Here is a 22,110-nt window from a genome sequence, read left to right as displayed (position 1 = left end):
CCTAAGAGTCCCACATTTACATGATAGTGAATGTAAGATATTTAAATAAATCAATTCTGCTTTACCAGAAGAGAATGAGGTGTTTGTGTTTATTCCTGGTAAGTTCTTCAGTAGAACTTAAAAGCTGTGTAGAAGCAGACAAGTGAGAAAAACATTTTTGAATCTGTCTACAAAGGGGGATGATTCTATGAAATGTTTTGGGGTTTTTTTGCTATTGCTAACCGTCTTTCAGTTAGCAGTGTTATTGTGTTCAGATGAAGAAAGTACAGCAGATCTAATTAGTGCTTAATATTGTGGGAATGTAAGCAGCTTCGTTTCTTTAAGCATTTTTCTCCAATAGCTTCAATATCAGCAGGATATACCAAATAGATCATTCTGTTCCACATGCTTTTTGCCTCCCTCAGAAGAGGGAGTACACAGAATATGGGTAACTCTTTGAGGCATAGCTTCCACTTACAAAGATGTTTTTATGCTCTTCCTTCTGTATTCTTTATTCCTGGATGTCCTAACTCTTCTCTTTGTTATAGTTTCCATCAGTAGTACTGATGTGAGACTTTGTAGGTCTCTGCATCTTCTGCAGAACATTAGTGACTGACACACTTGTTGCCTTCATTTCTCTGGTATTTAAACAATTTAAGGGGAGAAAATGTTGATACAAAACACTACTTAAAACCCACAAACTAATCAGTTTGTTCACTGTCTTAAGGTGGAGAAACAGAGAAGACTTGAAAGAATAAAGCAAAAACAATCTCAACTACAAGAACTCATTCTACAGGTACAGTCAAGGTACTCTTGTCTATAGGGCAAGGTAACTTCCATCTGTATTCCTGTTGTTTTGTGCCAGTGGGGAATGGGAGACATTTCAGAAGGCTAGAAGTGAGGTTTGTGGTAAAGGTAGCACTGGGACCACAGTGTTGACTGTTGTTTCTGGTGAAGATACCAACTTTCTATGAGCTATGATGGTTTTTTTTTTTTTCTGTAGTTGTATGTTTAAAGAGAATTTATGCTGTCAGGACCAATAATTGATATTGTACTCCTCGGAATTGTCCAATGAATGTTTTTCTGCAGTAGTCCTCAGATAAAATAGCTTGACTGTAACAGGTCATCTCTCGTAATGATCTTTATCTTGCCTTTCTTGAACGTTGCTGCCCTGCTGTGTAGGTGGCTTAATTGTATTGGAACAGTTGCTAAATGGCAACTTGAACTTCCCAGATTCCACCTAGTATTTTATAGGAAGCAGTAATCCCCTAAGTCATTGTACTGCTGGTTCACTATAGTGTATTAGTTGTGCTGTGTATGCAGTAAGAATGAGAGTCTCAGGGAAGGCATGCAGAAAGAAAAGACAGTTGTGGATCTTCAATTTCTACAACTATCCGATATTTATCAGCGTCTGTTGGCTTTGTATTTACATTATTTTTTATAAATTCCCATTTATTTCATTTTACTCCATGACCGACCAGAAACACAGTATTTTTAGTTTGGTAGCTTAGTGTAAGATGTTAATGTAACTTGAGTTTTTGTAGTTAACTGGAATAATTTTAAAGAATGGCAAACATAAGAACTAAAATACAAACATTCCATTCATATGGAAATTCCATTCTGAGGAAATTCAAGGTGAAATTACAAATCTTAGTTGAATGTTCCAGAAATGTAATATCAGACATTCACATCCCAAACTTTAACTGTTTCAAGCATATAATTTCAGCAAAAATACAGTCTTACTAATTCAACTATTGTTGTGGAATGTGATAGCTAGTAGGGAATACTAAACAAAGTGGAAGTATGAAGCTGTATGAAACTTGCTTTTTTACAGTTGTTGTCTTTTCTCTCTGTCAAAGTTCTACTCAGGGATCTGTAGTGATTAAATTATTAGAAAATGCTTTTTTTCCCCCTCAGTTAATTTTTATCATGTTTTTAATACTATGATTTTTGATTTTTTTCTTGCATCTTAAAGTTCAGGAATGTGGTGAACCTTTTTTATTCACTTCTCTGTTCATGTGCTGCTGGTACTCACTGAGAGATTTTTTAGGTTAATTGAATCTTGAAATCTTAATTCAGAGTTCCATATTTCCATTGCTTTTTGTAGCAAATTGCCTTCAAGAACCTCGTTCAGAGAAATCGTCAGGCAGAACAGCAGGCAAATCGACCGCCACCTTCCAATTCTGTCATCCATTTGCCATTCATCATCGTGAACACCAGCAAGAAAACAGTGATTGACTGCAGTATTTCAAATGACAAGTGAGTTAACAAAGCTTTCTCTCTGGCTTTTGGTACAGCTATGAGTTCTGTATCTGTATTAACTCTGTACGAAGAATTAATCTGTATTTGTTCAAATGGAATACAAATAAATTGTGCCTTTTACAGATTGCCAACGTGCAGTTAAACTTAGTAATGTTGAATAGAGCTTTGTAATGGAAAGAATAATAGTGTTCAGATTTAGTAATGTAAGATTTATGAACTAGAAATTTTAGAAGCCAAGTAAGGCAGTTCTACTTAAGTTGTATACAATGCTGCATTAGCAAGGAGTGTCAGCTTGGCCCTAACATGAAGTACGGCCAGAAGACTTGACTGGATTTTGTTTTTAAAACTGCTGTTCCTTGCTTTCAGTTCAAAAATCTAGGTTTTTCAACTAAGACTGAATGTAGTAGTGGTTTCTGCTTGCACTATTAGGTTACTATAAAGCTTAAAAAACCAAAAATTATTGCTTGCTGAACAGTCAATTGTTGCCAGTAAAAAGAGAGGTATAGGAGAAATATTTATTGATGTGCAAAATATTTAACTAAACGTTTAACCAAAACTTTCAACATCTGTTAAACGTGTTAAAGATTATATAGTATGCAGAATTTTAATTTTAATTGAGCTTATGTTTAATTTTAGCTTAAATTTTGATTTAAGGTTAGTGTGTATGATTTTTAATTATTTGCTGTCAAATACATGTATCTTGAAAATTGTGATTACTTAAGAAGGTGTGTCACTAACACTGTGTTAAGCTTTTGAAGTTCTGCAATTCCTGAAACTAGAAGTGTCTGGTAAGATAGTTAAAGTAATTCAAGCTAATGGAGACATTTTTCCTCTACAGGTTTGAGTATCTATTTAATTTTGACAATACTTTTGAAATTCATGATGATATAGAAGTACTAAAACGAATGGGAATGGCCTGTGGGCTAGAATCTGGAAGCTGTTCAGCAGAGGACCTAAAAATTGCAAGGAGTTTGGTTCCCAAAGCTTTGGAACCATATGTGACAGGTTAGTTAGTGTAAGAAGAACTATTTTGTTTTCCTTCTTTTTTAGTTTCCTTTCTTTTTTTTTTTATGAACTCATGAAAATGTTTCAGCTAATTTCCACTGTTTTATGCTGTAGATTTATAAGTTGTCAGATGTTTGTGCTTTTTATTATACTTTGGGGAATAAATAACATTCTTAGCAAATAGACTGTTGCTGTTTACAGCACCACTTTTTGCATTGCTCCATGCAATCTTTTCATTATGTAATTTGGTGAGGTTTTTTTGAGGACATTACTCATAGTTGATTCATCTGCGAAGGGAGAAGGTAGTAAGTGTGAACTTGGTCATGGCTTCATTTTATTTATTCATTTTCCATATACAGAATAGTGAAGACATCTGGCTTGTTCACTTCAAAATCATATTCATTTTGAAATGTTGCAGTCTCTAGGTTGTTAATTAAGAAATGTTGGGTGTAGGGCATCAATATGTTTTGTTGTATTGGCTGCAAGACTCATTCTCTGGACTCCAAAAAGAATAAAGCATTTTTACTGAATTAGGTGATTGTGTTTCGAAGTGTTGAGATGTGTATGTTTGTTTTTACAGAAATGGCTCAGGGATCAATCAGCAGTGTATATGTCACATCTTCGTCAGGTTCTGCATCAAATGGCACAAGATTTTCAGCCAGGTGAGATGGAATTACTGATAAATGTTTAAAATCTGTCAGCATGAAGAAAAATTAACTTCATCTGAAATATTTTGTGAAACTAGTTATGGTTTGATTAAATGTTGTGTGGAGTGTGCTCAAGTTTATCCCTGGAAATCACTTTAATTTGACTATTGGTGTTTCTTAATAATGTCAACAAAGAAACTTTTTTAAAAGTATTGGAAAATAAACTGAATAGGCAGGTATTAATTTTATTTAGATTTGAGTTTGTGACAAGAGAACAGATACTTCTAAGACCTAACCAGGGCACAGTTCTCACTTGGTTATTGGTATCTAGCACAAAACAGATTTTTGTCTTTGAACTTTAAACCACATCATACACTGGTAGAATGACAAATCATGTCTTTTATGTAACCTTGTACAGATATATGCTATTTCAGAGCTTAACTGATATTTTATTCTCTTGCCATACAAGGCACTTTTTCCTTATGTAGTAACAACTGACAAGTTTTTTTGTCATTGCATTGATCAGAAGTTTCTCTTGTGTGAGCTTTGAGTTGTTAAATGACTCAGATGTTATTGAAATGTTTAATGCTGTTAAAAACACTTGAATGAAGTGAGTCAATTATCTGAGCAAATTACGTGTATATGTGTTCATTACCTGACATATGTTTGTCTGATGGTGTATGGAAAGTTAGCTTGATATCAAAGGTCAGTTGCATTCGTCCTATTATCATGCAACTGATCCAGTCTGGGCAATGTAAAATGAGGTGAGTGCAAATTACAGATTATGTAGGCTCTTTTTGTAAGAGTGCCTTGTCAGTGCCTTGGGAAATTGATATATTATTTAAATTATTAAGGAAGTCCTAGTTTTTTGGCTGTTTTTAAAGTCATTTATGTTAGTAGAAAAGCTTCTGTACTGATGGGATATCTTTAGACAAGGAAATAGCATTTTATTCTTCTTTCTTTTACCTGAAGATGCTTTTCCTCACCAGTCTGCCTTCCCTTAGAGTTGGAAGGAAGTCCTTCCTAAAGATAAAGCTTACTTTGAAAGTGTGATTGCGTTAGTCTTTTAAGGCATTCTGTTTTCCAAAGAGAACCGGAACAACTTTGGAGTATTGAGAGACTGATTGTAGCTCATTACCATAGTGAGAAACACAAGAACTCTTAGCACTTAACGTTTCTTAGGAGGTTGGAAAAGGGTAGTGATTAATTATTGTTTAATTATTGTATATATTTACCTGTTCATGGCAGTAGGAAACTACAAGATGTGTAGCATGCCTGGTGCCAAAAATTGCTGCCAATGCAAATAAAAGCTATATGTTTATTCAGTCACCTCTCCTGAGAAAGCTGTTCTAAGCCTGAAGATGTCAATTCCAGTGCCTTCATCCTAGTCTTTGTGTCACTAGGATAATTCAGTTATGAAATCCACTTGCTTTTATCCTCTTAGTTATGTGGGAGATTGATTTTTGTTTCCAAACTTGGAAAACAGGGAAAATCTCCTTTTTTCTTTATTTTTGAAATTGTCTCTACAGTTAATTGTGGAGAACTTGTTTCTTCATAATTTTAGCTAGATGTATATCTTGGTATCTTTCTTTTGAAAAAATGTATAGAGCATACGACTTGAATGTATAGAATATATGACTTGGAAGTGTCATATTGAATATATTTTCCTTGCAAGCTTCTAGGGTGTGCTACATTTCCTTTCCACACATCATCCCCATCCACCCCATCCATTCTTTCATCCTTGTACAGCTTCAGATGCAGGCTCTATCCAAGGAGTTTTCTTGGTCTACTGCAGTTAACTTTGAAACCTTGGAAGTGTGCAGTTAGCTAGTTGAACATGATTTCCAGGTTAAATGAAAGGGAAAGCCAAAACAAAGCACAGCATTTTCATCAAGATTAAAGAGTAGAAATGTAACTCGTGTTTTTGAAAGAAGCTTCACTTCATGGAATGATAGACTCCGAAGCCTTTCAGTTAGCTCCATGCAACAAGATTTTGTGTGATTGATAATGCATGTTAAGTAGATTAAAAATGATGAGTAAAAGTATTTTTGAAAACAGTTTTAAAAATGAGTGTTTGTCAAGTTGGAGATGTTATTTCTATGATTTTTAGAAAAATGTTTTTTCAAGAATTTGCAGCTAAGAATGTAGAACTAGATTAATTTAACAGTAGCAAACTTCAGAAAAATAGCAAGTAATGAGGAATGTTCTGACTACTGAAAGAGAATACGTCTGGATACAGATAATTCATCTAGGAAAAAGAAATTTCCAGTTAAAAATATACTATGTAGCCATGGTAGCTGACCATATAATAACCAAGAGAAGCTATGAATTCTTCATTTTTTGAATTCTTTGAATCAAGATGTGCTTCTGGAAGATACCGGATCCAGTTGGGGTGCCTCATGTCAGGTGCTACAGAACATTTTGGGCCTTAGATAGCTGTTAGGCATTAAGTACACATACTTCAAATGAAATCTAGAAAGCATATTTATGAAAGTAGTTCTTGAAAGGATTTCATATCAACCCTGGGGAAGAAACATAGTAAGAACCATTTCAAAATTTGTTAATTTACAGAGTAGCAGTGGCATTAAAGAGATGGAGAAGACGCGTGATAATAAGCACCATAATCTGGGAAGTAACATTAAACACTGTCAACTGGACTTCTCTTGTTTTAGTGACTTTTCCAATGGTGGAGATGGGATGTTGGCTACGAGTTCCAATGGATCTCAGTACAGTGGCTCCAGAGTTGAAACACCAGTTTCTTACGTGGGAGATGACGATGACGACGATGACGATTTTAATGAAAACGATGACGACGACTGATGCCCTTTGCTTGTAGACTTGTTAAAATTCAGCAAGCTTCAGGAATAAATTGTTCTAGGGAGAGAAGTCTCAAATAACTTTGCCCCATCCCTCAAGGAAAGTGTTGGTAAGCAGTTCTGAGTTTAGAAATGCACCTCTGATAAGCAAGCGAGGATTGTTTTATGTAGGATATTTTTAAATGTGGTGTGGATGTGTGTTTTTGATACCAGTGTGTTAATGCAGAGCCTTTATTTACTCTTGGTTTAGGGGTTTTTGGTTTATTGTTTTATTTGGTTTTGTTTTTGTTTTTTTTTTTTTTTACTTGAAGGAAAATGGATTTTGCCCCCAAATGTTCTTGCTAAGTTTGCTAAAGAAAATGTAGACACATCATTGAGAAATAAAATGCTGTCCTTCTGTGGAAAATGAATACACTGAATGGCAATTTATTTGGAGTGTATTTTGATTATACCACTTTAGAGGGATAGCGAGCTAATGTAGTAGTGTGTTTTTTTGTTAACCATGCAGTGTCCAAAGAACCAAACAGGAAAGATACGTCCTACTTTTTTACATGTTAAATTCCAGAAATGTTGTTGTGAACTAATTTTCCCTTAAATTATATCTAACATTATGATTCCATCAAGTTTATATACTTGTCACTGTATGTCGGGACATAAGAATTACAAACTTTTTGGCAAATGTTTACTGCCAGCTGGTGCAGCTATATAAAATGTCTTGAAGGTTTGGAATGATTTATTGCTTATGGTAAAATTTGCCTGATTTCTTACAGGCAGACTTTGGAAACTTTTTATTATATAGTTGTTTACATACTTATAAGTCTATCATATAAAGACATGTACTGAAACAAATGTTTGTATTTGTTTCATAAGCATCTTCCTGTAATCTATTATAAAGTTGAAATTAAATATAGAGAATGTTTTAAGTTTTTTAACTCAAAATTTGTCAATCATTTTTAATAGTTCATTTTTATAAAAGGAATTTCAGGGCAGGTGGTAGTCTTTTTAAATTTATTCACAAACAATTAACTGCACAAATACTGTCAGCTGCCTATTCTAAGACAGTAGTCTTTTTATTGAAACACAAATAAACTTTTCTGTAATATTTTATGGAATATAAAGAGACTATAATTGTTTGACTTGTTTAACCTTGGCACTGTTAGTTTTTATTAATAAAACGCGCATGGGCATTTTTAACAAGCTCTGTGGTTTTTCTAATTTTAGGATTGTTCTAGAACATATCACTCCTCCTCATCACAAGACCTAGAACTGACTCTCTCAGAATACCACATCTGCACTACAGAGGGCTCAGATTTTTTAATTTAGTTTCTTCTCATAAGTCTTGATACCATACGATGCGAAGAGCAATATCATACACTGTGTTCTCTCTCCTTTCATGTCTCCTTGTTTCAGTCCTGTTGCTCTTCAGGCTGTCGGGCCAGTCTTTGCACTCTAGTCCAGCTCTTCTGTTCAAAATCCCACATCTACTATCCTAACTTTTCATCCGATGTTCCCCAGTCCTCGTTTTCTGTCATGCATTCCCACATCCTCAGAACAGCTCTTCCTAATGTCTTCTGTGCGCTTCAACCTTAAACCTTTTTGATACATCACGCTCTCTGCTCTGACCTGGAAGCACAGGTTACTGAAATGGCTCAGTCACCCTGCAGGACACTGCCCGAAATCAGGGTTTGTTACTTACACAAAGGGAGTCACTGCAAAGGCAAGATAACTGCTCTTGTGATAAGAGCTCCTCCACATGCTTGAACCCTCACAGCTGACCCTGCATTAAGCAGGAATTGAACTAGGAGTCATCTGAGGTGCCTGCCAGCCTGAGTTATCATATGGTCCCTTAAGGAAAGGAAGTTACAGAATACTATGCATCAGTCTCCTAGGCAGTCTCACAAATGGATCATCTGGTTTGCCTGCATCCTGGGAACTCAGCAGAAAAAGAATGGAAGTTCAGCTGATATTCAGAAGCTCTGAGATGTTAGTAGGCTCCTATGAAGAAACAAGATGGTTAGCTGAGCAGGGAGGAGGCTGCCTTCTTTAGGATGGGGTTTCTAAGCAGAAATGCAGGTGATGCTGTGAGCAAGATGAAGGGCAATGGATGCGCACGGGCATTTTCTGCTTGCAGCAGTTACTACAGTAGTCCTCATCTGATGTTATGGTGCTGCTCATCTGGCCACATCTGCCTCTCTGCAAAAATTAAGAGAGCAGCTGTCTCCAGAGAGACATACAAAGTATGCCAAGACCAATAAGAGAAACATGAACCAGAGAAAATTGAGATTGTTGATTAATGTCTTTGTGGTCATAAAGGCAGAATGCTCTGATGTGGTAGAGGATAAAGAAGAGAGATTGGTGTTAGCTGAAAATCACCAGTGCTCTTCTGTGTTCTGCTAACACCTGTTGGTTTTGTGTTTGGATGTTTCAATGAGGCCGGAATCCAAACCTAGGCTCAAGGATTTGATTTTCTTTGTACATTCACTGTGGATGCATTGTGGTACATCACTGTAAATATTGCAATCATACCAGTCCTGACAGAACAGAAGGTACAATTTTTGCTTTGTAGCATGTTGAATGATAGCAAAGATGGAATCTTTGGCAAGGGTTGTGTTCTTTTGTCATGGGAATGTTAGAGAGTTCACAAAAAAACAAAGCAGAACATGTAAGCAAATACTTAAAGCTTAACTCTTAAAAAGAACTGCAACCCCAGTAATCTATTCTAGGTGAAGTAAATCTCTATATTTCTGATGCTGATTTTTAATGAACCTTGAGATTGCAAGTAAATGCCTGGAGAATGAAAGAATTCCAGAATTCCATTTTTCAAAAGTGATGTGAATATGACCTCTGTGAATATGGTCTACAGGGCCTGAGATCAGCAGCGAACATGTTACAAAAAGTGTTGAAGGATTCAGTTGAAACTCAGTCAAAAGGTTGGAAGATTAACTGTAAAATGGACAAACTGCAGAATAGGTCTTAACAAATGAATGTGTTATGATAGTGCAGCTGATTTTAGGAAGGAAACAATGGATATATTTCTATATCATTAAGCACCTCCAGTTTTTTTTTAAGAACCTCCAGCTTTACCATATCGATACACTGTGTGTTAAGGGGTTAAAAATTATTCACTGCTGAATCGAAGGTTTTTGTGGGATTATCTGTGGGATTAACTGGCTGAGTAGTTGCATCAAGTAATGCTGAACTACTGCTTAAGGTTTTCTTCAGTAACGTGGAAAGAAATCTATTTTAAAAAGTAAGTGATATGATTAGAAAAGAATGAAGAGGACAGATAAATGCAGATTGCTTGGCATGCAAGGTCATGGCCAAAGTGCTTTGTGCAAACCACATCTTTTGAACAAAGAATTCAAGGTAACAGTACAGAAGATAAGATTATGTGCTGAAAACGTGGGATCCACAGAATGATCTGGTGCCACAGTAGATGGGAACTGCATATAAGTCTCCTACACAGTGTTTTAAGGAATTAGCTAATCTGATATTTGTGCTTAGAACTAATCATTAATCATAGAATCACAAGGTTGGAAATGACCTATAAGATCATCTAGTCCAACCATCTCCTCATCACCTTTGCCACCACAAGCACTAAACCACATCACGCAGCACGTCATCCAGGCGCCTCTTGAACACTGCCAGGGACGGCGGCTCCACCACCTCTCTGGGCAGCCATTCCAGTGCCTGACCACTCTGAGAGTGTAATTGTAAGGTGATTTTACACCTGGATACATAACAGCAGGACCAGCATTGAGGAACTGTGCTCTTGTTGGCCTCGCCGTTTAAAAAGATTGTTGGAACAATTGGAAAAGACTGTGAAAAGATCATTTCCTCATTACTTGAAATCAAAGGTCAGAGTCTTCTTGTATGAGATTTAAGGAACTCTCAGTTTGTGGGAAAGAAACACAAGAAGTGTCTGGGTTTCTGTCAGATCAGATCACACAAAATGACATCGTTGTAAGGGGCTCATCAATGTAAGAGAAAAGCAACACAAGAATTAGGGACTGGAATTCAAAATCAGACTGCTTGAAATCAGCTATCTAATTGGTAAAGGTGGTAAGAACCCTCTGACACGTGATGAAATTGGAATGATAAAATGCTCATTTTGGTAAGAGTAGGACTGACACATGAGCACACTGATGAAGCACGTTACCCCTAAGCATCTTCAAAATTCAGTTCTTTCTCATTTTAGAGCAGGTGAGAGATGTAGGAACCCAATTTCTGCATATGATGCCTGAGCAGTGCTTGCTTTAATAAGGCCTTGGGCCTTCATCGACAAAAATACAATTCAGAAATCATCAGCTGTTCCCACTCTGGTATCAAAAAAAGATTGGAAGAAGTGAAAAGTGAACTTTGTCTGAAGTTGTTCAGATGTTTAAATTGAGGAGAAAAAAATACAGATATTCTTTCATACTTATTTTTTATCTTCTATTAAACAACATAATCTTGTTTGTGATTGAATGCTTTTGTCTGCAAGTGGGGAAGCTTATGAAGGGGCTGTGTGTGCAAAGCATGTGATGTTTTTTGCAGACATGCAAGTTGTGATTGTTTTCCATCCAATTACTGCGAGTAGCACATAGACACTTTTATTTGCTGCAGGTTGGTCAGTATCAGTCTTTTATTACTTGAATGAAAGAGGTGAAAAACAGTTGCATAAAATGATGAGGTGGAATTCCTGAGGGCAATTGCAGTGACACTGTGGTCCTTGTGTGAGACTGTTAAGCAAAGACTTTATATTATATACAGTACTTAAGAGCTGTGGAAGCTGGAAAGCAAACGTTTTAATTTGCTGATAGTCATAGCAAAGAGCCTCCTTTAAGCATTGAAGAGCTTGTATTGATATTTTTCTTCCCTGTTAATATTTGGTTGTGACTTTTAGTATTAGACTTAATGCTTCAACTACTGGATCAGCAGTTCTACGAATATTTGTCAATGGATGCAGTAGGAAGATGCATCTCATCTTCAAAGGAGGTTGTGGCTGGATATTGGGAAAAGTATCTTCTTAGAAGGAGTGGTGAGGCAGTGGCACAGGCTGCCCAGGGAGGTGGTGCAGTCACTGTTCCTGGTGGTGTTCAAGGAACGTTTGGATGTTGTGTTGAGGGATATGGTTTAGTGAGAACTATTGGTGATAGGTGGATGGTTGGATTGGATGATCTTATAGGTCTTTTCCAACCTTGGTGTTTTCTGTGATTCTGTGATCTGAGAGGTCTTTTCCAACCTTAATGGTTCAAAGTTACTTCTGTGTTTGTCTGCTCTGCATTGACCTTCAGTATGAGATTTAACACCTTTAACAGAAAAGTCGGAAACTGAAAGTTAATGGATATTTTAAAAAATTGGATATAGATAAAATAATGCAGTTGGTGAACATTAGTTTCATGCCATGTTATTACCTGCCTTTTTCCCTGACTGGTGTTTGCATTGCACAGCTGACAGGAAAAATGATGGCCCATCCCTCTGCTCTGATGACGTGGCCCAGCTGCCTTCTCTTTCTAGTGTCTCAGTAATCTGCATCCAGTTAAACTTGGGAATCTCTTTTTCTTATATGGTATTTAGTTTGAAATGCACTGCTTCAGTGTCTTGGTCAAAGAAAGGTTTGTGAAGTCTGACAGGCTTTTTTCATTGGTACCGGTTGGTGAACCAATTATCCCTAATATTGTGACTGAATGTACGTGTATTTTTTGTATGTGTGTATGTGAACTTGTGTGCATATACGTATGTGTATATATATATAAAAGGAATTAGAGACTTGGAATAGGAGTGCTTAGAACATTGTTAAGTGAGGCCAGTTCATCTAAGATGAACATAACTGTACATACACAGCATGTTTGTGGGAGGGCTGGACCTCTCAAAGTTTAGATTCCTTTAATGTTTTAGCTTAACGTTCTCATTTTTCCAGATTATTCCAGGTAGCCCACAACTCATTGCTTTACATGGCAGTTCTTTTTTGGGGAGAAGAACAAAACACAAAAACCCCCACAACCAACCAACCAACCAAAAAAGCGTTTTTATTGTTAGAAAGAAATCACAGATGCTAGGTATTAGAAAAGCTACAGGCCGCTGTAAAGTTCTTCTCTTGCAGTTATTGATTTGTCAACTGAAGTCAGACTCAGCTGGCTGATACACAAAGCAATGCATTGGCATGCAGATAAATAAAGGCTGTCCCTTTACAATTTAAACATCCTGTACAAGGCAGATTGAGAAGGGTATTATCTCAGAGTATTTCAAGCTACTTATTTTTCTAGCTATTGCTTCTACAATATCCAGTATTCAGTATTGTACATCAATTATTTATTAGAGTTTGAAAAATGAGGAAAAACAACATTTGATCCCATACTTCCTCTTCTTGGAAAGCACACCTGCTTGGGTTAGAAGACACATGTTTTGTACAAGGATTTGCATAGAGGTTTAAGCACAGTGTAGCCACAGAACACTAGGCTGTGTACATTGGGGATAATTCCCATCTCTTTTGTACGCTGAGTGATGTACTGGTTTTTAGTTGTATGGGTTACCTCTCAGTAGAAACTGTCTACTCACTGTAATTTGAGTACATTCATATGGCAATCATAGGAAATAAATATCAGTCTATGTGACAACAGGTAAGTCATTCTTCACATCAGCTTTTCAGAAGTGTCTCTCGCTGCTCAGTCCTCTATTTTCAATTTAAATTCCACTTTGCCTTCATAGGGGTCATGAACGTTATCAAAGGTAATCCCGGCTCCAATGATTTTGCACACTATCTTGACTTCTACATTCTTTGTAATGTTGAGAAATTTCACCGCTACCAAAGGATTACTGTAAGTGGGCTAGGAGGAAACAAACAAAAATTCTTTATCTTACCATTGCCAGTTTCAAAACCTTAAAATAGATTTTTCTTCCAGTTCACATAACATGACAGGAAAGTTGCAGTCATTTCATTTTACACAAAGATTGTCACCATAGAATCAGAACAGTTTGGGTTGGAAGGGAGCTCACAGCCCAGCCATCCCCAATCCCTGCCATGGGCAGGGCTGCCCCTCACCAGCTCAGGCTGCCCAGAGCCCCATCCAACCTGGCCTTGAGCGCCTCCAGAGATGGGGCACCACAGCTTCTCTGGGCTGCTGTGCCAGCGCCTCACTGCCCTCTGAGTAATGAATTCCTGTCTAACATCTAACCTGAATTTCTCCTGTTTCACCTTAAAACCATTCCGCCTTGTCCCATCACTATCTGGAGGAGATGAAGAAAATTAAAACTGAAATATGTGGCACCCACCTGTGCTTTCTTTCCATAGTAGGGGAAGTAGTGCAGGTTGAAGGTGCCATTCACCGGGTAGTATTCTACCTCCAGCGGGCGGGACTCGTCACCCTGTTGTAATGTAAGAGAGATTTGTTGTGCCCCCCTGCAAATATTTCCTTGCTGTTGCTCAAGTACAGCAATCTGTTCAGAGCAAATCTTCAAATAAAAGTGGAAATCTCCTGCTGCTATTGTTGCCAAGAAAAACAGATCTGCTGAAAGTTGCAGAAAGCTTTGAAGAGTTGCTCTGATTCATAAACCTTGCTACTGGGAGAGCAAAACAAACTGCTTTTTTGTTTGGTTGCTTTTTGGTTCTTAGGCTGCTTGGCTGTCAGAGCTGTGTTGCTCAAAGCCTTTCAGTGCAGCCCTCACACACTTACTACGTAGGTGCAGTCCACTCTCGGTGCTGTGCCGTTGCCAGGATAAAATTTGATAATCTGAAATAGAAAGCACACATTGAGTCATTTTGGTGATGGTTTTGAGACAAAAGGGAGCAAAGGATGAACTGAGCTTTAGATGCTGCTGAATGTGTTCCTGCAAAAGGCCCCGTCAGTCAGACCACCTCACTAAGGTAGTGGGGGGGATATTGCCTGGGAGGTGCTCAGAAAGCAGCACTGTGAATGTCCTTCTAGGAAGCATCTGCTTTGGCTGAAGCTCTAGGACCCATTTGGTCCCACACAGTAGTAGGGTGACTTCCTGCAGCAGCAAAGGCAGAAGGAACTGAAGTCCCCAGGGCCCTCTTAACTGCCTTTCTCTCTACTCTGCACGCATCCTTGCTGAGGAAAACAAAGAACTTCCTCAGGAAACACCTCTAATTTTGCCTGCAAACATTAGGTGCATGGTTCTGCCCTCACAGGTGGATCTCATTTTTGGGTTCCCAAAAATATTCAGTGCCCAAGCCTAGGGTGCGAGCCAAACCAAAAATGAAGGGATTTTGTCTATCAGGAACTGACAAATACAAACTCTTCATTTTGTACTGAAATTAAACTATAAACCTCAGCATTTTATCTGAAATGTTTGTTCATTCAAAGATTTTCTTTGCAGGCTGGAGAAATGGAATGTGCAAGAAGCACATCTCTGAAGTCACTTTACCTGAAGCCCTATCTTAACGCTTTAACAGCAAGGTCTCAGTACTACAAAAAAGAAGCTTTTACATAATAGTTTTTCAGACAGCAGCACTACAGAGATACTAACAAAAGTGCCCCAAAGCTTCAGAGATTCTGTTCATGTTACTCTCCTAGGGATGGTGACAAAGTCCCACTGCTTCTCTAGTCACTCTTGGGAAAAGCGCAGTGAATTGTCTGCACATTGCAAAGCAGAGTTGAGCTCCCCAGCTGAGAATCATGAGACCCAGTGTTTCCTGACTAATTCCTCACTGCTCTGCAGCCTGACATTGCACTTACCCTGTTCATCTTTACAATAAAGCAGGGTTTTCCTTCTGGAAATCCAAAAGTAGGATCTGTGATGCCAGAGCAGTTTTGAAGCATATCTGATGTAAACTTGCAGGACAGTTTTGTGTTATTTGGACCATCAAAGGTGTTCTGGATGAAGTATGTGTTGCTTGTGCAGTTGATGTTCAGATGCTGAGCAGCTGGGCTATATGCTGGGTTTGTGAAAGAAAAAAGAAAATTCCTCTGTGAAGCCTCTCATAGAGAAGTTATGCATCTGGGAGATTTAGACTGGATATAAGGAAGTAGAATTTTACAGTAAGGGCTGTGAGGCACAGGTTGCATGGAGAGGTGGTGGATTCCCCATTCCTGGAGACACTCAAGGTCAGGCTGGATGGGGCCCTGAGCACGCTGATCCAGCTGTACCTGTCCCTGTTCACTGCAGAGGAGTTGGATGGACGGCCTTTAAGGGTCCTAAACCATTCTCTGATTCTATCTCAACATCAGGTTGTATATTCTATGATGGGAGATTGTACTTCAAGTGAAATCGGGATTAGATGGAACAAGGAAAGTTTAATTCTTTTTTTTTTTTTTAAGAATATCCAGGGGAGAAAAATAAAAAATTGCATTAAGGCTGGCAATTTGTGTTGCCAGCTCCAGAAAAAGGCAATTTCAAATACGATTTTTTTCAATGCATGTATGAGAAACAGAAATGTGAAAATAAGGCTTACAAGGAATATAAATATATTGAACTATGAACATAAACGGAGCACCCAACCTATTTTGGCTGTGCTCTTTGATGACAGTATGTGCTGGCTCCACAGGACTTGCTGTGGCACTTTGATATTTGTAGTCACAAATATGATTAGATTAATTTAGACAGTAGTTCTGTAGATCTTTCTCTTCCCATTTCTTTACTCTCTGATAGCCTCTTTTATTAAAGCTACAAAAAAAAAAAAAAAAAAAAAAAGAGCAATGAAGCTGGGCTCTGCTTTTAATATACACGTTTACATATGTTTGATTTATAGATTCACTAAGTGATTTGCTCCTGCTTTTCAGAAAAAAATGTATTTCCCACTCAAAATCTCTGATTCCAGAGGGACAAACAGAAAATGGAAAACCTGAAGGTTCTCAGCTGTAGTAAGGAAAAGGTGACAGAGCATTTCTTCAGGTGACCTTATTGTCTTTTTTACCTGTCAGAAACGTCTGGAGCATTGTCACCAGCCCCTCCCAGGTCTTGTTGTCAGATGCGTTGTAGTAGATTTGTAGCCCTCTGTGCCCATACACGTCTGGTCGTAATGTTACACCTACAAGAGGAGGAGAGGGGAAGGCAAAGCAGGAGAGAGGTGCTGTTATCAGAGCAGATCACAAAATAATCCCAGTGACTGCAGTGGATTTCCCCAGGACTTGTTAAACAAAGCATTTACAATAAGGAAATGGGCTGTCCTGCCAGGTGAGAAACAGCTCTTGAAAACGCTGTGCTTAATATTACAGAGAAATGATACTGTCAGCAAACATCAAACTAAGAGAATACTGAGGAAGAAAGTTTCCAAGTACAGCAGGCATGCAATAAACTAACAAACAAACAAACAAATAAATAAATAGAGGCAATTTCTTTGAAAAAATCATAAAAAGTGACTTGGGGGCTTAAGTTCTAGCGATAGGCTCTGGTGATCTCCTGTTAATTCTGTCTTGTCCCTCTCCATCCTCACATCATGTCCCACAAACCCTGATTCCTCATTCCATGTCTCTTTGCCTTATTTTATGCCTTTATTTAACGGGCTGCTGGCACGGCTCATTAAAATATTTAACATTTGTTAATTGCTTTCAGGCTGAGGTTGAAAGGGATGGTTAAGGTAGTTACTGTACCTGGGGACTTGAGCTGGTCTTGGTAATCTGGCTCGTAAGGATTCACCGTCCTCATTAGGGAGTATATGGAGAGGGCAAAGATCCCGGTCATCACCACGTAGAAGGCCAGGTAGTACAGGCTGATCCACACTGAAGGAAAAGGAGGGGAAGGGTCTTCGAGCTCATGCTGTGTGAACACTGCAGCTAATGGCATCATGTCAGCAAGAAGGGAACGGGCCTGGCGTTGCTGGCACTTGGGTTGTTTAAAGCTTGAAGGATTGTGTGGCTTCATGGAGCAGCTTCCCACATTAAGGCCATTCAGCTGCTTATTACACACGGACTGAGCAAAAGACCCAATGGATTTCATTGACAAAAGCAAGCTGCTGCTCGTATTGCTTGCACCGTGGAGCTCAGTGTTCTGGGCATGCTTGCTTTAGATCCATATCTCACCTCCAGCAAAATGCACCGTGTTGCTATTTCATTATGGGGTGAGATTCAGAATAATGCTGGTTTTGGTGCATATATGCAGAATGTATACACAATCAGAAAGGATTAGGTTTCCTTTTTGTTTATAGGAATGGCTAATAGGCTACAGTTACACGTTTCCCATCACAAGAAAACCTTCTGGAAGCTTGCAGCTACACTTACGACTTGCAGGAAGTGCAGGGACTCTCTGAAATATTCCAAGCCGCAGTTCCCACAACACAGATCATCAGATCATCAAACACATTGTTGTGGCAGACATAAGCTTGGCTACAAACAGGAAGCCTCAGCTGAAACAGGCATTAGTTCAACGGTAAAAGAGATTTACTCAACATGCAGTAATTTAAAAAGGAAATTCAGAAAAGCAAAATGTGGTTCCAGAGAATTGGACAGAAAATATTTTCCCACACCTCCCCAGCTAGCTGTAGAGTAGAGATCATCAGTGCAGGTCTGCAGCACAGTGCTGCCATTGCTTGGCCCCATCAGCCTGGCATCTGCAGGGCTGAACAATGCCGGTGTAGCAGCAAGGCCAAATTCCCCTGCAGCAGAAGCCCTTATAGACAGCAATGTCAGCATCATGTTATAGTCATAACACTTAGCTATTAATGGGATGTTAACATGTCTATTGCTTATAACACTCTCCTTGTCTATAGCAAGGGAGTTGGAACTAGATGATCTTAAAGGTCCCTTCTAACCCAAACCACTCTATTATTCTATATGTCCAGTGTTGTCCTTAACAAATATTTGGGCCAGAAATGCTTTAGAATATTTGCAGGAGCTTCTTGAATCAATGTTTCGACCTAATTGGCTGTATTCAGAGAGCAGGGATATTATAAGAGGATCAGGAGCACATCCAAAAATCGAGGTTATAAAAAATTCCATCCTTCCATTACCTCCCATTCATCAGAACAACCCCCATCCCTTCAAGATTTTTAAGGGTGTCAGAAAGGAAACCCTTGTGCACAGAAACATACCCCAGTTAATCAAGGTCCTTCCCATAAACAGCTTCGTTTCTGGATTCCAGACAAAACGGCGGAAATTTTCCATCCGTTCACTGCAGGTCTTCTTTTCATTTAAAGTTGCCATTTTGCCACAAAATTTCCCCCAAAAGCGTCTTCTTCAGAAATGAAGAAATTCAACGGGGGCTCAAAGAGTTGCCCAAGCAAATTGCTTTGGTTTTTATACTTTCCCCTCCACTGAAGGTCAAGGAGATCACTGCCTATACCAACGAAAGCCCCTACACTGATTACTGGCCCGCAGCAGATGCAGTGCTTTATAGGTAGTGCTGATAACGCTCAGTGCTGAGGCTGGCAAAGGAAAGTCAGCTCCTATCAAATGCCCTTCCCAGGTAAACTGCCCCAAAGAGATTGACAGGATTACGCACTTCGCAGAGTGCCTTAGGGCTTGCGATATGCTCAGTGTGATAGTGGTTATCAAAAGAGATAAGGAGAAGGAGAACCTTTTCTCTCTGTTTTTTTTTAAATTATTTATATTTTTCCCTTCCTTCCTTCCTCTCTTCCTCTTTCTTTCCTTCTTTCTTTCCAGTTAACCTGCAAATACTGATTGCAATACTCCCATTACAACCTATGGGCAGAGGGATGGGATTTCATCCTCTTTTTTAAACACTGGCATGCCCTGCCATTCAGTATGGTGGCAAAGTCATTAAAATGGGAACATCTGACAAGATTAACTGGCAGGCTTTTGGTTATCTGGACATTGAGACAGCTGTAGTTGAGCCCTGTGACATGGCAGGGGTTTCTGCCAGCTAAATAATGCTGAATTTCTAAGAAGCAATACAGATTTATATTGCTTTTCTGCCTCAGGTCAGGCAGCATGATGTTTTATTGTAACAGACACCGATCTGGGGTGATTTTACCTGTTTCCAGATGATAAAATAGGAACCAGGCTAAGTGAAACAAAATTAAGATTTACAGACATTCTGCCAGTTTGTATGCCCCATGGAAAGAGGAGGATGAACAAAAAGATGGTGAAGCCAAGCCCGCCTGCATTCAGGAGTTTGTGTTACGCTGTATGGGAAGCTGGCAGTACACTTCATGAGCCCCTAGCCAAGGATTTCATGTGGTCATGTAGTCATCTTCTCTCGTGTTATATCTCATTTGTCTATACCTGTTGCTGCATACAACTTGGGAACCCCAAGATCTGAGGAGCACAGGTGCAGTGCAGAGCATGACTGAGGCTGAGAACTGTGGATGGCAGGAAATGGCCTAAGGCCTTGAAAACTGCAAATGAAGATGTGCAGAAGTATCTACAAAAAACAGTACCTACAATAAAAGGCAAGAATAAAGGGGAAAAATATTACAGATGGAAATCTGCTCTGACTGGAAGCTCCAGAAATACAAATTACATAAACACATTAACCACATTAATATAAGAGCATAAATAAAATTAGCGCAAGTTAATTATATCCTTATTTTATAATGAGCCAAGTACATAATTCTAACATGAATAAATTAAATACGTAAATATATTAAGAACAATAAATGACAAATGTGTTTACACACAGAATCAGGAGTAGGAAAAACAAAACATCAAAGTCCTATGAGAGCAGGTGGTTAAATTAACATGGTTTCTCTCTTCAGTATTTGGAATCGTCAGTGAAAATGTAAGAAAAAGCAGACAAAATATCAGACAAAATATCTATAAAATCTTCAGTGGGGCTGTTGCTACGTGTCATGGATGCTCCTGACCAAGCAGAGCCACATCACCTTCACCCCCTGTCCTCTTGCCAAGATGCAGCCAAGACCGCGACAAGGGAGGCCCAGCCAAGGTCACAGCTTCTCTCTTGCCTGACTTCAGAATTATCCCAGCGGGAACCTGGAGATTTTCCACCTCTCTTCAGGCAAACTGACTCAGAGTTTGGTGCTTCCTGTGAAAGGCTGAGGGGAAATTTTGGAATGAAAAGATTTATAAAGACAGATTTTTCCTTGGAGGGTTTTTCCAGGCAATGTGTGAAATCTGCCTCCAGGGAGCTGGGACCTTACCTTAATTCATTAACTGATACCTTAATTTGCCCACCAAATTGTGCAGCCATATTTAGAGGATGAAAAGCTGGATATGGAAAGTTGTGATCAGAGGGCACTGACATCTGCAGGTGGAGGTAAAAGAACACCAAAAGCTGGGGTTGGGAAGCACTGGTGCCCACAGAGCTGAATTCAGAGCTATCACAGCTGTGTGGCATAAATCAATGTGGAGCTGTGACAAGTAAGGAAACCTCATGGAAAATTTGTGCATGTGAATGGGGATACGCACTGCCTGTCTGAAGAGGTTTATTAAGATAGGATGGAGATATGACTATTCCAAAGGCTCTGTTCAAAAGCTCCCAGCCAACTGCTGGGACCATTTGTCAGGACATTTGTCACCAACCAGTGGACATCTCTCCATGTCTCCATGAAGGGCTTGTTGGTCTAAGTAGCTGCTTGTTGTAGCCCATTAGGATTCAATTCATGCCCATTTTCCTCATCCAGTGCTGGCCCTGCAGCCAGCTCTGGTCTCTTTATTCTGCCCAAATCCTGCAGCATTTTGGCCTTTGGTTGCAAGGCCATGGGCATGTGGGCATGCACACACACTGCATTCAGAGAGCAGCAAGGTACTTCATGTACTCAGAGCTTCATGAACTGGGACCAATGTTTGCTTTCCCCTGCTGGTATTTAATGTCTGCATCTCTGACCTTGGGCTGGCTGTTCAGCTGAAGGACAGCCAAGCGGCAGGGTCACACAGGAGCATGGGACAGAACAGGAGACCACGGCCCTGCTACCCCTTCCAGCAGGCAGCAGCGTTAGCACCAGTTTTGCAGTTTTAACGATTGGTTCTGGTTGCCCTGCTCAGGGCAGGGGGGGGCGCTGTGTGCATTTTCCTGCTGCTGTTGACCTCACTGTGTGCAAGGCAAAGCCTGGCCTCAGGGTGGCCCATGTTCTCCAGAAGAGTAATGGAGAGCATGTTCAGGAGAGCTGTGCTGCTGTGATCAGAAGTAGCTGAATGCGTACCTGCAAAGGGAATTAGTACAGTTTGTAAGCTTGAGTATGAGCTTTAAATTTAATTTAGCCTCTTTTGGAGCACTATGCCTGTAAGTTTTGCTCTAGCCTGAAATGCTGTCCTTCTGAGATATTCTCCTCGGTAGAAGTGGATGACGGCACACCTTGCACAGCGGTGGCTCACCCTGCTGTATAATGCTCACTGCAGTGAGCTGCTGGAGCTGCTGCATGGTACTGAACGGGAGCTCAGTGTCAATGTTAGTAAAACATTAAACATTATTCACTTGTGATAAGGGCAGGAAAGGAGGGAAATCTGTCCTAGTGGTGGGTCCTGGGCGGAGGCATCTGCTGGGCTGCCACCTTCTGTGTGTGCAGGTCACCTCAGGGGTGATGGGAGAGCTGGTGTTTGGGGGTC

At 39.4% G+C, this 22,110-nt stretch overlaps 2 protein-coding genes across 4 annotated transcripts in view; one reads left to right on the top strand and one right to left on the bottom strand.

Annotated features, from left to right (window-relative positions):
• The window catches only part of TFDP1 (transcription factor Dp-1), a 40,835-nt gene extending 32,935 nt beyond the window's left edge, over nucleotides 1-7,900 (top strand). For all 3 annotated transcript variants that reach the window (XM_048960725.1, XM_048960888.1, XM_048960814.1), the window contains exons 8-12: nucleotides 707-775; nucleotides 2,087-2,238; nucleotides 3,080-3,246; nucleotides 3,827-3,908; nucleotides 6,566-7,900. In XM_048960725.1, coding sequence (XP_048816682.1) covers nucleotides 707-775; nucleotides 2,087-2,238; nucleotides 3,080-3,246; nucleotides 3,827-3,908; nucleotides 6,566-6,713 — 618 coding nt within the window. In that variant the 3' untranslated portion in view covers nucleotides 6,714-7,900. The remainder of the gene's footprint in view (nucleotides 1-706; nucleotides 776-2,086; nucleotides 2,239-3,079; nucleotides 3,247-3,826; nucleotides 3,909-6,565) is intronic.
• A 5,149-nt stretch (nucleotides 7,901-13,049) lies between these two features.
• On the bottom strand, nucleotides 13,050-18,789 carry ATP4B (ATPase H+/K+ transporting subunit beta). The gene is made up of 7 exons (XM_048962068.1): nucleotides 18,678-18,789; nucleotides 17,242-17,370; nucleotides 16,566-16,679; nucleotides 15,388-15,587; nucleotides 14,368-14,421; nucleotides 13,964-14,056; nucleotides 13,050-13,518 (listed from the first exon to the last, which is right to left on the bottom strand). The coding sequence occupies exons 1-7, from the start codon at nucleotides 18,787-18,789 to the stop codon at nucleotides 13,357-13,359; spliced, it is 864 nt and encodes a 287-aa protein (XP_048818025.1). The 3' UTR covers nucleotides 13,050-13,356.
• Between the last annotated feature and the right edge of the window lie 3,321 nt (nucleotides 18,790-22,110).

The sequence above is a fragment of the Lagopus muta genome, chromosome 1 (assembly GCF_023343835.1).
Source record: "Lagopus muta isolate bLagMut1 chromosome 1, bLagMut1 primary, whole genome shotgun sequence".
In the NCBI taxonomy this organism is placed as follows: domain Eukaryota; kingdom Metazoa; phylum Chordata; class Aves; order Galliformes; family Phasianidae; genus Lagopus; species Lagopus muta.
Note: the sequence above shows the minus strand (reverse complement) of the source record. Positions and strands in the feature narration are given on the sequence as shown.

Bases quoted from the DNA above. Each gene is read 5' to 3' on its own strand.
- ATP4B (XM_048962068.1), bottom strand. From the start codon at position 18,789: ATGGCAACTTTAAATGAAAAGAAGACCTGCAGTGAACGGATGGAAAAT. The intron at 14,422-15,387 runs GTAAGTGCAATG...TTTCTATTTCAG, and splicing joins TTATTGTAAAGATGAACAGG to ATTATCAAATTTTATCCTGG. The intron at 13,519-13,963 runs GTGGGTGCCACA...GTTTCCTCCTAG, and splicing joins ACTATGGAAAGAAAGCACAG to CCCACTTACAGTAATCCTTT.